This window comes from Taudactylus pleione, unplaced genomic scaffold, assembly GCF_031769625.1.
Source record: "Taudactylus pleione unplaced genomic scaffold, aTauple2 ptg000353l, whole genome shotgun sequence".
Classification (NCBI taxonomy): Eukaryota; Metazoa; Chordata; class Amphibia; order Anura; family Myobatrachidae; genus Taudactylus; species Taudactylus pleione.
In genome coordinates this window covers 1148226-1165564 of record NW_028284754.1, presented here as the reverse complement: position 1 = coordinate 1165564, position 17339 = coordinate 1148226, and the positions used below count along the sequence as shown (strand labels likewise).

The 17339-nt window shown below is 38.0% G+C and overlaps 1 protein-coding gene across 1 annotated transcript in view; it reads right to left on the bottom strand.

Annotated features, from left to right (window-relative positions):
• LOC148508605 (uncharacterized) overlaps positions 1-17339 on the bottom strand; it is a 653608-nt gene that overhangs the window by 276296 nt on the left and 359973 nt on the right. The window contains exon 16 of the mRNA XM_088444305.1: positions 1564-2037. Within this exon, the coding sequence (XP_088300431.1) occupies positions 1564-2037 (474 nt within the window). The remainder of the gene's footprint in view (positions 1-1563; positions 2038-17339) is intronic.

Genomic DNA, 17339 nt, shown 5'->3' with positions numbered 1-17339 from the left:
TAATTGCAACATTTATTGACAAAATGAATACATGAAAAAACAATATTAAAAATAGCAGCTATTATAACGTATTGCAACAATGTGAATTCAAATGAGCAAGCAATGGTACTTCAATAATCAATTTATCCTGGAGTCCAGACCCCTAAACAAGTGATGGCTATAATAGTGTTCCTCAGTTAGAAAAGAGTTTCCATATGGGGTATATTGAAGATGGTCCACGCACTAGTGCAATAGAATTCCAAATAAACACATATTGTGTGAATGTTCCACAGCACTGGGTAATACCTGCACAGGTGTTGGTACCGTCCCATGTTATGCTGAGTGGAAATCCAGCAATAGCGGTACAGCAAACCACGTCCACAGATGGCTGGCTCCGGTGTTCAACCCAAGCTGTGCGGAACTCAAGTGGTGATGGGAAGCCGCTCTGGAGGGTCCGTGTGACCGATGTATTCTAGAGGGTTTCAGGTGGAAGTTAATTCTGCAGGTGGATGGGAGACATGAATGTGAGGCTTTTGGTAAAGCCGCTCACAGGCTGTGACACCTGGAAAAGCAGTCTCCGTTTTAGTCTGCCAAACAAAGTGCAAGTGCTTCCATTCAGTGCTCACAGTATTTAGAACTGCTCTGAATGACATTCACTTCTAAACCCTCAGATACTACGGCTGCTTTTGTTTTTTATATCCTATTGTGTTGTGGTGAGAGTGACTCTCTCACTCAGCTGTGTTATATCTGGAAGGGTTACTTTAACTCCTCAGCACCTGGGCCTAATTTCGTTTTTAAATGTATATTTGTTATATGGGGAAGAATTAAAGTTGAAATTGAAGAGGACATATTAAAAAAAAATATGATATCTGTTTCGTTTTAACTTTGGGACTTCCATATTGTATATAATATTATAAGAACTACTCAGGAATTATTCCATATGTGAATCACAGTAAATTCCATCCCCATGCCACATATTTCTTATATTTACATGTATGTTTAGGCATACAGTAGAACGCATGTTATATGGTGCATACACACGGTCAGATTTTTCCTTCAGATATGAACGAAAATGATTTAAAAATCGTTCAGTCGTTCATATCTGAAGGAAAATCGTTCATATCTGACATGCCTGAACGATGGACGATCAACGATGCGCGTTCCCGATGGTCAGATAACGATATTTGACATCTGATGTGTTTGCAGTCAGACTTGGACGATTCCATTCATTTTAATGCAGTCAAAAATCATTCAATCGTTCAAATCGTTCAAAACTTTGGTAAAATCGTTCAAATCGTTTAATCGTTCAATCGTTCATCTGACAAATCTGACAAGTCTGACAAATCTGACCGTGTGTATGCTCCAATAGACTTAGAACTCAAGTCTGATGAATCATGAAAAAGAAAAATCACACATAAGTATACATATTCTAGCATGTTTATGTAGTAAGTGCTATCTTTGGATGGAGATTAGAAAGCTTGTCATCCTGTATGTCTTACTGAACAGAGCTTTGCTAAATATCTCAATTTTAATTGGTATAGTAGCTATAGCCTGTTATGTTATATTCCAGAGTAAAGTACTCACCTGTGCAATATGCTACATAGCAATCTTGTATTCCACTCAGTTCATATACATAATATCCAGCAGGACAAGCTTTAATCTGAATAGTTGCTGACCAGTGACAACAATCGTCATTAAAGTTGGAACAAGCAGTGCGACTTATTATACCATCGCTAACCATCGGATGGGATCCACTCAGCCACATTGGGGCAGTAGTACCACAACTCTGTTTTGGCACACAGTATTCTGGCATGTTAATGCCTCCTTTGCCAATAAAGCGATGCCATCCACTCAAACCTTTGTCACAATGAAGACTATAGCTGCCTACATTAGATGTACTTCTCCAGATGTCATTGAGAACAATGTGACTTGAGCATGGATCAGAACATTCGATGCCATCTCCTATGAACCCATCATTACAGACACATTCAGCTGAACCTGTAGAATCATCACAGTTAGCATTTGGGTCACATCCTGCAGTTGCACAGGGACTTGCAGCTAGAGAAGAAAAGTGCAAAAAATAAAAAGGAAAATATTATTCCAATGCAAACCACCTTTACATACTGTATAATACATAACATGCAGTTTCACTGATTATTCCAACTTTACTATTTCTTAACAAACAAAATAAAACAAAAAACAACAACAACAGTACAATGCACTGTTTTGAGATGAATAGATCAGATCTCTTACAAACCAAAACTAATTAGAAAGAAAAACAATATCAAGAGAGAGATCTGGCATTCATTTGTAAATATACTTCACACCCATTGGTGTAACTATGGCAGGGTGAGTAGGGCATGTGCCCTGGGCACCGTGGCAGACACAGCAGAGGGGGGCACAGCTGGCCAGGACATCGTACCCGCACCGCCCCCCGCCACCATTGCACTGGTCTGGACTGTGTGAGGGCTACTGAACGAACAGGCAAGTGTGCCTGCAGGGGACTGTAGAGGGAGCTGCAGCAGAAGTGCGCAGCCCATCCCAGGCAGTCTTGCCATTCAGAGCTGCCGATGGAGGCTAGGATGATTGTGCTTCCCCAATGCTGTCTCTGCTCCAGATCAGCCACTGCAGCCAGGTAAGTAAGTATTTTTTTTTTGCTGGTAGGGAGGAGTGGGGGTCGGACTGCTGTGGAGGGGGGGTGACTTTCAATTGATGTCAGCCATGCTTTTACTTAGCTGGCTGCATTTGTGTGAAAAATGTGTGTGTGTCTATGTCAGTGTGTGTGAATGTGTGTTATTGTACATGTGTCACTGTGTATATGTATCTATGTCAGTGTGTGTCAATGTTTATGTGTGTCAGTGTGTGTGTCAGTGTGTATGTGTATCTGTGTCACTGTGTCTGTGTATGTGTGTCACTGTGTGTGTGTATCTGTGTCAGTGTGCTTGTATGTGTATCTGTGTCAGTGTGTGTATGTGTATCTGTGTCAGTGTGTGTTAGTGTGCATGTGTATTTGTCTCAGTGTGTGTATGTGTCAATGTGCATGTGTCAGTGTGTGTGTGTCACTGGGTGTGTGTATTTATGTCAGTGTATGTGTGTCAGTGTATCTGTGTCAGTATGTGTGTCTGTGTCATTGTCTGTGTATCTGTGTCAGTGTGCGTGTGTCACTGTGTGTGTATCTGTGTCAGTGTGTGTATGTGTCAGTGTGTGTGTATCTGTGTCAGTATATGTGTGTCTGTGTCAGTGTGTGTATGTCAGTGTGTGTGTATCTATGTCAGTGTGTGTGTATCTGTGATGGTGTGCTGAGAGATGACACTGATGGGAGGCGATGGTGGGGCTGAGAAATAACACAGAGGGAGGAGGCGATGGTGTGGCTGAGAGATGACACAGAGGGAGGAGGCGATGATGTGGCTGAGAGATGACACAGAGGGAAGAGGCAATAGTGTGACTGAGAGATGATGCAGTGAGGGAGGGATGGAGGTGATGAAGTGCTAAGAGATGATGCAGGGGGGAGGCAATGGTGTGCTAAGAGACGTCGCAGGGGGGCAGGTGGTGGTGTGCTAATAGATGATGCAGGGGGGAAGCAAATGTGTGCTAAGAGATGATGCAGGGGGGAGGAAATGGTGTGCTAAGAGATGACGCAGGGGGGCAGGTGGTGGTGTGGCTGAGAGACGATGCAGGGGGGAGGTGATGGTGTGCTGATAGATGATGCAGGGCTGAGGCAATAGTGTGGCTGAGAGATGACACAGGGGGGAGGTGATGGTGTACTGAGAGACAATGCAGGGGGAAATTGTGTGGCTGGGAGATGCAGGGGGAAGGAAGATACAAAGGGGAAGGAGTCTTTTTGAATCGCTGTTGTATGATGATGACCCTGTTATTATTCTTACACAAACAGGCATCTTCCCGATGATGTGGCCTACAGTACGTGAAAAGTGAATACCGACTGAAGACGCCATCATCCCAGGGAGGATATATCTCTTCAGAGGTACCACATTGTGAGAAACCACTGTATAGGTAAGTTGCATATGGAATGGAAAGGAATGTTCCCAGAGTGACGAGAAAAGGCTGGCGTGTCATGTCGGCACACACCATTTTCAGTGACCACGCTCATTCGGTATGTGACCACGCCCCTTTGGTATGTGACCATGCCCACTTTTTTGCCGCGCACCTGCAGTGCACAACATATTTTTTCATTTGTGTGTATGTGTGTATTCTAAGAGAGCTTTTGCCCAATAAACCACTCATTATCTATACAAAGAATAAATCCTTAAAGAATATATTTAAATACATTTTTAAAGACAACTAAGATTCCTACCATCAGTCTGATAAATCTCCAAGATAAACAATGGATACCATCTAGACCACCAGGCTTTTACAGATGTGGCAAGAATAGATGCACAATATGAACTCATATTCCTAGATGAACCAATACTATAGATATGAGTTTTAGAAAGTAACCATTTACTATCAATAGTTTCACGAATTGTGATTCCATCTATGTCATCTACTTATTAACATGAGAATGCGGTCTAAAATATGTATTTTTAAAAAGAAATTCTTGGAGCACTGTCATAATATTATTAACACATTTCCTAACAACAGTGTTTCTAGGGCACTTTACTGAAGTTCACAAAGGTGACATCAGTAATCTATCTATCGTTGGTATAGAACAGTTCCCGAACACTCCACGTGGAGGAGATAGACATAAAATCCTGTGCCACCAGGAAGTCTACTGGATGTTCAAATTGAATACTCTACATCAAAATGGCCTCAACTAATCTGTGGAACTTAACAGTATAATTTGATGCAATTTACTTCAGATGTCTTGGGTAGATAGGGTCCCTATCACCATAACAATACCCAGAGTATTAACTTCAGGGTTATTATTTATTTTGGTAATTGGCAATTCATTAATCCATATTCTATATATTATTATTTAAAAATTACATATAATAGTCTTCTATTCTAACAATCTATGTATGCTTATGAGGGCCCTGGGTGAAAATGTGGTTTTGCACTCTCTCTCCCCCTCTGTTTTAAGAAGATTCCTTCAGTGCTTAATAAACCTCTATGTGTTTTGATACATTTTATCGTATAATGTATGTTTGATCTAATATTTATTGCTAACTAAACTGATTGTTATTAGTTCAACCCATACAAACCTCTAATTTCTACTCCTCAGATATATTACCTGTAATTTGGCAAGATAATTATTTTAATGATTTTAGTGTCTTTGAATATCGCAGAGTCACGTGATCTTTGTTTACACCACGTGATTCCACAAACGTAGCAACTATGGAACCTGTTCAACAACAGATCTGCATTCATTAGAGTCTGCCACCTGTCTGTGGAACTGCATATGAGTCACGGACACATGACCGGCTCTAACCAATTGGATGGTACCTACACGTCACGGGTCACATGACCGGGTAGCGCTCACATGATTGCGACTGGGGTATAATGAATACATTTATTTACTTTACTTTAATTATTAACAATACTCATTTTTATTTTTAAATGTTATGTTGAATCAAGATATGATTGCATACCCTTACTCTAGAATGTATTTAATAATTTACTGCATGGCTTTGTTAATTATTTATAGACACCTGATAATGATTCACTCATTAGAGCATTATAAGTATTGGAGACCCCTATGGAAGTCCAAACATTTGCTCCTCATGAAGGTGTGGGTCAATTCCACATGGAAACGCATTGAGCCCTACTGCATTGGATCCCTCACTCACTAAATATGTATAAGAAGAGGACATCACTGGATTTATGCCATACAGATCCAGACCAGCTAATTGAGTGGAGATACCACTGGACTGTTTCTATTGCTACAGGACACAAACCTTGTGGGGATGCCTTACTAACACTGCCAGAACTGGTAATATTGCTCCTTTTTCTACCTGGATAAAAAACTGGGAGATAAACTTTTAATTGGCTTTTGGATCCAGTGGCTCTTAATAGTGAAGTGCAGGTTATCCTAAAGCTGGGTACACACGTAAAGATTTTCTGTCCAACCATCCAACTAGTTGATTGGTTGGAATGAAAATCTGGTAATGTATGGGAGTAAATGATGATCAGCAATTTGCTCCTGAATGCCAGAAAACAGATGAAAATGGTCGTCAGACAAGTTTGTTAAATGTTTGATCTAAACAATTTGTTCAATCAGTTTTGGTCCATTTTCCGGCATTTGGGAGGAAATTGCTGATTGTCATTTGCATTCATACCTGACCAGATTCTAAGGGTCAGATTCCATAAAGAATGGGAAAAAACACTATATATATGTTCAATTAATCTAATGGAGCTAATCATTAAATACAGATAACACAAGACCAGTATTCTAGAAAAAGAAATGGAAGATATAAAGAAAGAATTGGAACCTTTTCAAACTAACAAAGAATATCAAGAAAATGATTCAATTATCAATGAGAGGATTGTAAATTTAGAAAAAGTTATTGTAGAGAACAAGAAAAATAAATTTAAAAGGGATCTATATGATTATTAGAATAATATGGTTAGAAATTACAAATGTTCTAATCTCAAATTACAGAATAACAAAGTGAGATCAGACCATAGAAAAACTATATCTGAATTAGGCACAGGAATGCGTCAATTTAATGATAGAATGCACACGAATCCCCATTAGATCACCGAGAGTAAATGGAGGGCCCCTAAATCTAGTTTTCCATCATCTAAAGGAGAACAATATGAACACATAGGCACCTATGGGGATTCGGGTGCTAAACCCAAGACAAACCATCAAGTCAGTAGAAAAGTGACTCAATCTCCATATAAGGATTTTCAGGAAGAACCACCATGTCCCAATCATTGGGAATCAAAATATCATCTTACAAGGAACTCAGGGATATCAAAAAGGCATTGAGAAAAATTTTTAGAGGTTGCAGAGGAGGTACACATACTAAAGAAAAATATAAGAAGGACTTATTTATTTATTACTAGTTATTTATATAGCGCACACATATTCCGCAGCGCTTTATATAGCAAATGTGGCCACTCACAATACTCCCTGCCCAGTGGAGCTTAATATTCCTTACCACATGCACACAAACTAGGGTTCATTTATTTTATTTTTTTGGTGGGAGCCAATTAACCTACTAGTATATTTTTGGAATGTGGTAGGAAACCAGTATACCTGGAGGAAACCCACGCAAGCAGAGGGAGAATATAAAAACTCCGCACAGTTAGGGCCATGGTGGTAATTGAACCCACAACCTCAGTGCTGTGTGGCAGTAATGCAGTAATGCAGTTGACAAATTTCCCAACAACAGTGTTTCTAGGCACTTTACTGAAGTTCACAAAGGTGACATCAGTAATCTATCCATCGTTGGTATAGAACAGATCACGAACACTCCACGTGGAGGAGATAGATAGATAATCTTGTGCCACCAGGAAGTCTACTGGATATTCAAATTGAATACTCTACACCCAGATGGCCTCAATGAATCTGTGGAACTTAACAGTATAATTTGATGCAATTTACTTTGGATTTGTTGAGTAGATTGGGTACTGTTATGGTGATGGGGACTCTGAGTATTAACATCAGGGTTATTGTTTTTTTGGTAATTTGCCAATTCATTTATCCATAGTCTATATATTATTTAACAATGACATAATAAACTTAAATTCTAATAATCTATGTATGCTTATGAGATCCCTGGGTGAAAATGTGGTGTTGCACTTTCTCCCCCTCTTTTTAAGAAGATTCCTTCACTGCTTAATAAACCTCTATGTATTTTGATGTATTTTATCGGATAATGTACTGTATATTTGATCTAATATTTTATTGCTAACTAAACTGATTGTTATTAGTTCAACACACACAAACCTCTCATTTCTACTCCTCAAATAATGATTTTAGTGTCTTTGAATATTGCATAGTCACGTGATGCTTGTTTACACCACGTGATTCCACAAACGTAGTAACTTTGGAACCTCAGATCAAAAACAGATCTGCATTCATTAGAGTCTGCCGCCTGTCTGTGGAACTGCATATGAGTCACAGACACATGACCGGCTCTAACCAATTGGAGGGTACCTACACGTCATGAGTCATGTGACCGGGTAGTGCTCACATGATCATGACTGGGGAATAATGAATACAAGTACTTACTTTACTTTAAGTATTAACAATACTCATTTATATTTTTAAATGTTATGTTGAATCAAGATATGATTGCCTACTCATACTCTTGGATTTATTTAATCATTTGCAACATGGCTTGGTTAATTATTTATAGACACCTGATAATGATTCACTCATTAGAGCATTATAAATATCGGAGAACCCTATGAAGCTCCAAACATTTGCTCCTCATGAAGGTGTGGATCACTTCCACATGGAAACGCGTTGAGTCCTACTGTATTGGATCCCTCACTCAATAAATATAAATATATATAAGAAGAGGACATCACTGGCTTTATCCAATACAGATCTGGACCAGCTGACTGAGTGTAGATACCATTGGACTGTTTCTATTGCTACAGGACACCTGCTGGATAATAAACCGGGACATAAACTTTTAATTGGCTTTTGAAAAAAAGTGACTTTCAATAGTGCAGTGTGGGTTATTAAATTATTTATGCAATTTCTGCTCTTATATTTGCATATGGGTAGTTGTGGAGCGCTGGTTTAGATAACCACACAATTTATAATAACAGTCAATTTATTATACTATTATTACATATATCAAGCAGTAAAATATAAACATAAAATATATAAAAAAATTATACAGTCCATTGCTATAATCAGTTCAAGCTCTATATTTGATTGTTTCCCAGATTCCTTTCTAAAAGGGATAACTCAAAAGGGTGACCAAATGGTATCATGTAGGGTGGGTGAGTAATCTTCCATTAACTCAGTGCCCATTCTTAATAAATCTACACATGAGCATGGAGGTCCCCTAATGACAGGCAAAAATCTTTTTTTGATATATAGACTTCAAAATAATGAACTTATCCACTCATTATGCCTTAAATTGGGACATAAATGTGCAATGTGGAATGGATAGTTAGTATCCATTCCACTGATGAAAGTATCACACAAAATTGCTCTCATCCGCTCGTCAGCAGGAGTACTCACTGATGGACTCACTGATGTACACACTGATGGAAGTATCACACTGATGGAAGTATCACACAGAATTGTGTACTCACTGATGGAAGTATCACACAGAATTGCTCTCGTCCGCTCATCAGCGGGAGTGCAAACAAATTCTGGATCTGCTGTGCAGTCCGGTAATGCCGTTGATGGACACAGTCTGTGGGGATGCAAATGAGTTCAGGATCTACTGTGCAGTCTGCTGAAGCTGCTAAAGGACACAGTCTGCGAGGGTGCAGACAAGTTCTAGATCCACTGTGCAGTCCAATATAGCCGCTGATGGACACAGTGAGTAGGAGGATGGTGAGGGGGCCACTGCTCTCTTAAGTGGTCTGACACTGAGCAATATATGCAGTGTTAAGTTACCTCCATCCTGGCTGAATTGAAGTGCAAATACAGGTGAATCTGTGAGATTAGTCTGGGGGGCTTGAAGTGCAAATACAGGTGAATCTGTGAGATTCTCCGTCCTTGATGCGTTACTCCGGGAATGGCAACCCCGGTATCCTCAGAAGGTGTAAGTCTCACTGAGATGGTTGCAGCTATTCAAATAGCTGTAATTGCTTACTGATTAGTGATTAGTGTAGATTTCCATCAGATGATTTAACAGGTTTCAGTGAGGTTAACTAGCACTTCTATAGACTATTGTGTATAGAGCTGATAACTTCCAAAAAATTCCATATATACACAAACTACGAATAAAGAGACTTTGTGTTACTCAGTACACTCAAATGACTATGATAATAAGATAAAAGAATAGAATGGGACTTTAAGAGTTCTCATACAGTACTCCTCTATTTTGTTATTTGTAAGAATATCAATATTATTTAAGACGATATGCCAAATTCATTTTTTACTCAATTCATTTATGGAGGAGTAAATTAAACAAGACACATTAAATGATATGTTGTATGAGAAAAACTAAATATACTAAAAAGAACGGAATATATAGATAAGAAAAAAAAATATAAATAAGGTTTGTTGATATTAAACAATTTTTTTCTCTGGATCTAAGAGATATTCCAAATTATCTCTAAAAAAACTCATTTGGGACAATATGTATGTTTTTTTTTACCTTTTAAATTTATCTTATAGGATTTTTTTCCCCCATTTCCTTTCTACATCCTCAGATGTCTAGATGTAGAGTACACCTCAGTTTCATCTTAGAGGTGCACCAGGAATTATTTTGCATCAGAAATGTTAGCTTTTATGTAGAAAATACCAAAGATAACAAACACATTATGCAGACCTGAGAGTGCATAAACATACAGTACCAGTCAAAAGTTTGGACACACCTTCTCATTCAATGGTTTTTGTTTAATTAAATTATTTTCAACATAGTAGATTAATACTGAAGACATCAAAACTATGAAAGAACACATATGGAATTATGTTGTAAATACAAAAGTGTTAAACAATTCAAAATATGTTTTATATTTTAGATTCCTCAAAATAGCCTCCTTTTGCTTGTGTGACATCTTTGCACACTCTTGACATTCTCTCAATCAGCTTCATGAGGTAGTCTCCTGGAGTGGTTTTGAATTAACAGTTGTGACTTGTCAAGAGACAATCTGTGGAATTACTTGCCTTCTTAATGTGTTTGAGACCATCAGTTGTGTTGTGCAGAGGTAGGGTTAGTACACAGTGGACACCACTATTTGACTACTGTTGTAATCCATATTATGGCAGCAACCACTCAACTCAGTAAAGAGAAATGACAGTCCATCATTACTTTAAGACATGAAGGTCAGTCGATACGGAAAATTTCAAGAACTTTGAATGTATCCTCAATTGCAGTTGCAAAAAACATCAAACGCTATGATGAAACTGGCTCTCATGAGTACAGCCCCAGGAAAGGAAGACCAAGAGTTATCTTTGCTGCAGAGGATAAGTTCATTAGCGTAAGCATCCTCAGAAACTGCTACTTAACAGCACCTCAGATTAGAGACAACAAAAAGTCTTCACAGAGTTCAAGTAGCAGACAAATCTCAACATCAACTGTTATGGGGAGACTGCGTGAATCAGGCCTTCATGGTCGTAATGCTGCGAAGAAGCCACTACTGAGGATGAACAACAAGAAGAAGAGAATTGTTTGGGCCAAGAAACATAAGGAAGGGGCATTAGACCCGTGGAAATCTGTACTTTGGTCTGATGAGTCCAAATTTGAGATTTTTGGTTCCAACTAGCGTGTCTTTGTGAGACGCAGAGAAGGTGAGCGGATGGTTTCTGCATGTGTGGTTCCCACTGTGAAGCATGGAGGAGGAGGTGTGATGATGTGGGGGTGCTTTGCTGTTGACACTGTTGGTGATTTATTCAAAATTCAAGGCTCACTTAACCAGCATGGCTACTACAGTATTCTGCAGCGCCATGCCATCCCATCTGGATTGCACTTACTGGGACCATCATTTGTTTTTCAACAAGACAATGATCCCAAACACACCTCCAGGCTATGTAAGGGCTACTTGACCAAGAAAGAAAGTGATGGAGTACTGCGTCAGTTGACCTGGCCTTCACAAGCACCTGACCTAAACCCAATTGATCTGGTTTGGGATGAGTTGGACCGCAGAGTGAGGGAAAAGCAGCCAACAAGTGCTCAGCACCTCTGGGAACACCTTCAAGACTGTTGGAAAACAATTCCAGGAGACTACCTCATGAAGCTGATTGAGGAATGCCAAGAGTGTGCAAAGCTGTCATCCAAGCAAAAGGGGGCTACTTTGAGGAATCTAAAATATAAAACATATTTTGATTTGTTTAACACTTTTTTGTTTACATTATAATTCCATATATGTTCTTTCATAGTTTTGATGTCTTCAGTATTAATCTACTATGTTGAAAATAATTTAAATAAACAAAAACCATTGAATGAGAAGGTGTGTCCAAACTTTTGACTGGTACTGTATATGCATTGTATGTAAAGAAAACTTTGTGTCTTACATTAGTGCATATCTAGTATTATGCAAAGATATAATTGAAGAATACAGAATGATGGTTTATTTTTAGTTAACAATGGCATAATTTGTAATATTCAGATTCGGAAGGCCAGTGTATAGTACTGTCAAAAATAGATATACCCTATAATACACAGTAGAACCTCATTAAAACATATTATTCTACTTCCGTTCATATAGAACAAGAGATGTCACACACCCAATAATATAACAAAACCACCTAAAGGGAGGGGGAACACCCTGTAGATAGGTGTACTAATAGGACAATGGTTTCTAGATATATATGGTCTGCACACATAAATACATGATAAATCTATACATACTCAATGTTGGATTACTAGTACTACGGAAAGATTGTTCCTGAGTAGTAGGTGCATTTTCCGATAGTGTAGTGGGAACGCTACTCCTGTCTAAAATACACTAACCACCTCATGCCCTCCATATAAATAGAGGTCACACAGAACTAGGTTCCATATTATATTATTCTATATATTATCTTATCAGAATCAGAAAAAAAGGGAAAAGGACACAGGAGATAGCGGTTTTTCTAATTGTGGTTTTATCACTTTGTGTAACAATTGACATCAAGAAGTTAAAAATATTCTAGAAAAGTACTGGCATATTATAAAAATGGATCCAATTCTGTCAACCCATATACCAAATAGAACAGAGATACTTTTTAAAAGGGCTAGAAATGTAAAATAATTTTTATCTCCTAGTCTATTGCCAAGTATAGAGGATTCTAATAAGAATCATTTTTTTAATCCAATAGACTGGTTTTATACATGTGGAAACTGTAAAGTTTGTCCACACAGTTTAAAAGGAATAAATACCTTTAAAAGTATTCATGAAAAATAATTTAAAATTAAGGGGTTGATCAATTGTTATACCACTTTTGTGGTTTACTTGTTGATTTGTGGATGTGTAAAATGTACGTTGGGAAGACAAAGAGGTTATTAAAAATTTGAATTTTAGAACATTTGCGCAATATTAGAAATAAGATTGAGAATCACAGTGTACCTAGACACTTCAGACATTGCCTAGACAGTAATCCACCAAATTTGAGATTTCTGGGCATTAAACATGTTAAAGTGGGTAAAAAAGGAGGAGACAGAGAAAACATGCTGGCTAAGAGGGAGACTTTTTAGATTATTACATTAAATACTGTGTGCCCCAATGGACTTAATGAGGGGTTTGAAAATACTCCATTTTTAAAAAGCTAATATTTCTTCTATTTAAAGATTCAAAGAGTTAAAATCCCTTTTGTCCAAGGTGAAGAGGTATGTTTTTTTGTTACTATATGATTTGGCAAAGTTGTAAATTGTATCAATGTATTATGATTTTTATTGTACCAATTTTATTGAACCCATTTTTATTGGACCCATTTTTATTGGACCAATTTATGTTGCTATGTTTTAGATAGACTTATTACGTGAGAAGAAATCCCTGAAATAGATGATTCTATGTTCTTTTTTATACCCAGTGCATTATGCATATCATCTAATCTTCTAAAAGCGTCCCACATAATATGTCTTTTTTAATTTTAATTTTATTACTATTCCTAATATAATATTCATATTATATTGTATGGATTATACAATGGAAACATTGTATCAGTATATTTGTAGCTTTATGCGTTTATATGCATTTTTTATACGCGGGCATGGTTTTTATATGTGTTTACATACAGTATATAAATGAAGAATTCCATTAATTAATTTAATGTAATGAGATAATGTTGTGCTGCATATTTTTTATTGGTTCATGAGTTTTATTTAACTGCCCTCAACAGATCACCAGCCAGCCTCCTGACAAAGTCCTAGTGACGAAATGCACAGGGGCATGGACTGGTAATCTATCTTTTTGTGGTTAGTGCTCTGGTGAAGAGTTCCTGGACACGTTGAGGACACCGGTCGGGAGCACCATTCCATTACTCTGCTGTCAAACTCTGTGGTGGTTAACTGCTTGTTGTGGTACGCACGCTCTGCTTGTTTTTACTTGCTAATAAATTTTATCTTGTTGATGCATGATGTATTCTTCTGTTTTGTTTTTAGATACTTCCTATCTGGATTTGGGTAATTATGGGGAAGACGCCGGGCTACAATACTATGGTGGCCAGTGCTGTGATACATGTATGGGACATTCTGTTGCTATATATTGGCTAAACAGACTTTCACCTGTTGTGCAAATGAAATTCAGAAAGGTGTCTTTGGGTAAATCATCAAAATCTGCGCACTGACTTTATATTTATATATATATATATATATATATATTTATATATATATAATAAGTTATCGTATATGGCCTTAGCAAGTGAAGTATTGTGCAATATATATATACCTCCACATGCTCAAATGGGCTCTTCCAATAACCCTAAGGTCTGAATAGTCCCCTGTGTGCATACAATGAAGTGCAATGTGCTATAAATATTATAAATGTCATAAATACTACAAATGTCCCTTATACACATTGAATAAATAAAAGCGAAAACATATAAGTTGATATAGGCGCAGGAGAATCGATAATAATTTTTAAAAATGTTCTAAAAACACTCTAAAAGACTATGCTCTACTCCAAAATATGCAATAAATCATAAGGTGCTTATCTTAATAGTTAATTTAGGCATGAGACAGCTTCCCTACACTTACATATACCTTTATTAAGGTGCATGCCCAATGCTCCATTATATTTGGATCAGCGGACACCCTTTATTTACAGGAAGAAAGCAATATTTTTATATATTTTTTTGCTTGTCATTAGCTAACTTCTTGTTTATCTATATTTAATCTGAGTTGGTGCTGGTACCCTATACATCACTATACAGTATGTATGTATATACATAGTTACATACACATGTATATATGTATATATATATATATATATATATATATATATATATGAACAAGGAACATCCGGCACTCTATAGTAGAAACTATAACTGGCTCCGGTGCCATGTCCAAATCGGTATTTATAATAACAGGTACAACAAACGGCACTCAAGGAGACTAAACAAATGCTGAGACTGAATGCAGTATGTTAATCAATGTTTCAGAGTAACCTCCTTTATCAAGACTGAATAAAAGAGCAATACAAACATGACATATATAACTTACCACCAGCGTGACATGTAGTGGTTCATCCCGCCCTCTGGACGAGTCCCGATGACGTCACCCATATCCCAGAGAGACGAACGGGAACTCATCAGGGCAGAGTGATCCACAACAGACATAGTGAAGCACCATCACCATGACAACCACAAACAAATCATCCAGAATGAAGTCATTAGGGCTAAATAATGCATACAAAAAATCAAAAGACCGCTGTATAGCGGTGTCCAATGGCATCAGCATCATATAAGAAGACCTGGTCGAACTACTAGCCATTAAACCAATATCTAGTGCACCATGATATATATAATAAAGTATCACAAGTCACCATATATGTGTGACTCATAGCAGGCAAGGATAAGTAATATGAAAGAAAATCACTATCCCCACTATCACCACCTTGGCACATAAGAAAGATAATAACATACATCATATAATACATCAAGAATAAATCAAGAATCCGAATCGTTGTTCACATGTCTCCTAAAAAATAGAGACAGTTCCTGAAAGTCAAGGGTGCATCGTTCAATGCATTCACAAAGCATATATTTCCAAAAAACATGAGTGACAGAATTTCATTAAGACCCTTAGGATATACAGTTTGAAGTTTGTATATCCATTGGGCTTCTTTTTGCAATAGAGACCGATCACGATTACCACCCCTAAGATCCGGTGGTACATGGTCGATCATTTTATATCTAATCGTAGAAAGATTAAGTTGGATTTCTTTGAAATGTCGAGGCACAGGTTGATCAATATTTTTTCCATCCAGTGCTGCTCTAATGCTGGACCTGTGTAACACCATGCCGTTCATCTCTCTGGGATATGGGTGACGTCATCGGGACTCGTCCGGAGGGCGGGATGAACCACTACATGTCACGCTGGTGGTAAGTTATATTTGTCATGTTTGTATTGCTTTTTTGTTCAGTCTTGATAAAGGAGGTTACTCCGAAACGTTGATTAACATACTGCATTCAGTCTCAGCATTTGTTTAGTCTCCTTGAGTGCCGGTCGTTATACCTGTTATTATATATATATATATATATATATATATATATGTGTGTATATAAAAAAATGTGGGCAAATATTGAACACTCGCAAATAAGATGAATAGAGGGTGCTCGGTTGTAATAAATGAATACATGAACTGTACCAAAATGATGATGCCAGAGAAAACCAGCACTCCAAAAATATAAAGCCAAAAAATTTATTTATGAACAATGCATGTTATCACAATGTCGACTCCACTTCAGTGATTCAATGTTTCAGTCACAAATCAAAAAGTGCAATGTGCCAAGTATAGTAGCAAGAAAAAGGGATACTTGCAAACTGCCACAGTCTGGAGTCAATACAGCAGGACAATACAGCAGGACATTGTGTCAATACAGCCCAATGGCCATTTCGGTGCTAACCCGCCACCCACCACTAACACTATCAACCCACCACCCACTGCCTAGGGGTGGCGGGAATAGCTCCGGGCTATAAGCCTAGGCCAGGGGTACCCTGTAGAGGGGGACCCCTTTACTGGGCGGTCCCCAACTCCCCAGGAATCCCTGGCCTGGGCTGACTAGCGGTCAGGGCTGATGCTGTGGCTGGGGGCCCGGTGAAAGGGCACCTCTGGCTGTGGCATCAGTTCCCTGCTAGAATGGGTCCGGAGCTGGTTTTAAATATGGGGGAACCTCATGCAAATATTTTTCTCCCTATATTTAAAACCAGGTCTCTCCCTGCTGCCTGGTGCTGGTTCGTAAATTACAGTGTAACCCTATACATTTTTCCCTGTAATTTAAAGAACCAGGACTGGCTGGCAATTCTGGGGCTGGATAGTATTATGGGGGGGACCACATGTCATTTTTAAAAAAAATATTAACACTATTGTAACACACTAGCCATTCGTAAACATACACAAATCACACTGAATGGAATTTTATATTATTGAGGTTAATAATACTGTAGGAACAAAAACAGACACATTTTATGTGATTTTAGCTGTTTTTATGATATTTTAAGAAAAAATCAAGACCCAAACCAAAACCGAAAAACAAAACACGAAGGTAAGGTTTTGGCAAAACCAATCCAAATCCAAAACCAGGGTAGATCCAGATATGAAACAAAAACACATGGGTCGGCGCACATCTCTAATAGATATATGTATATATTTATATTATATATATATATATATACACT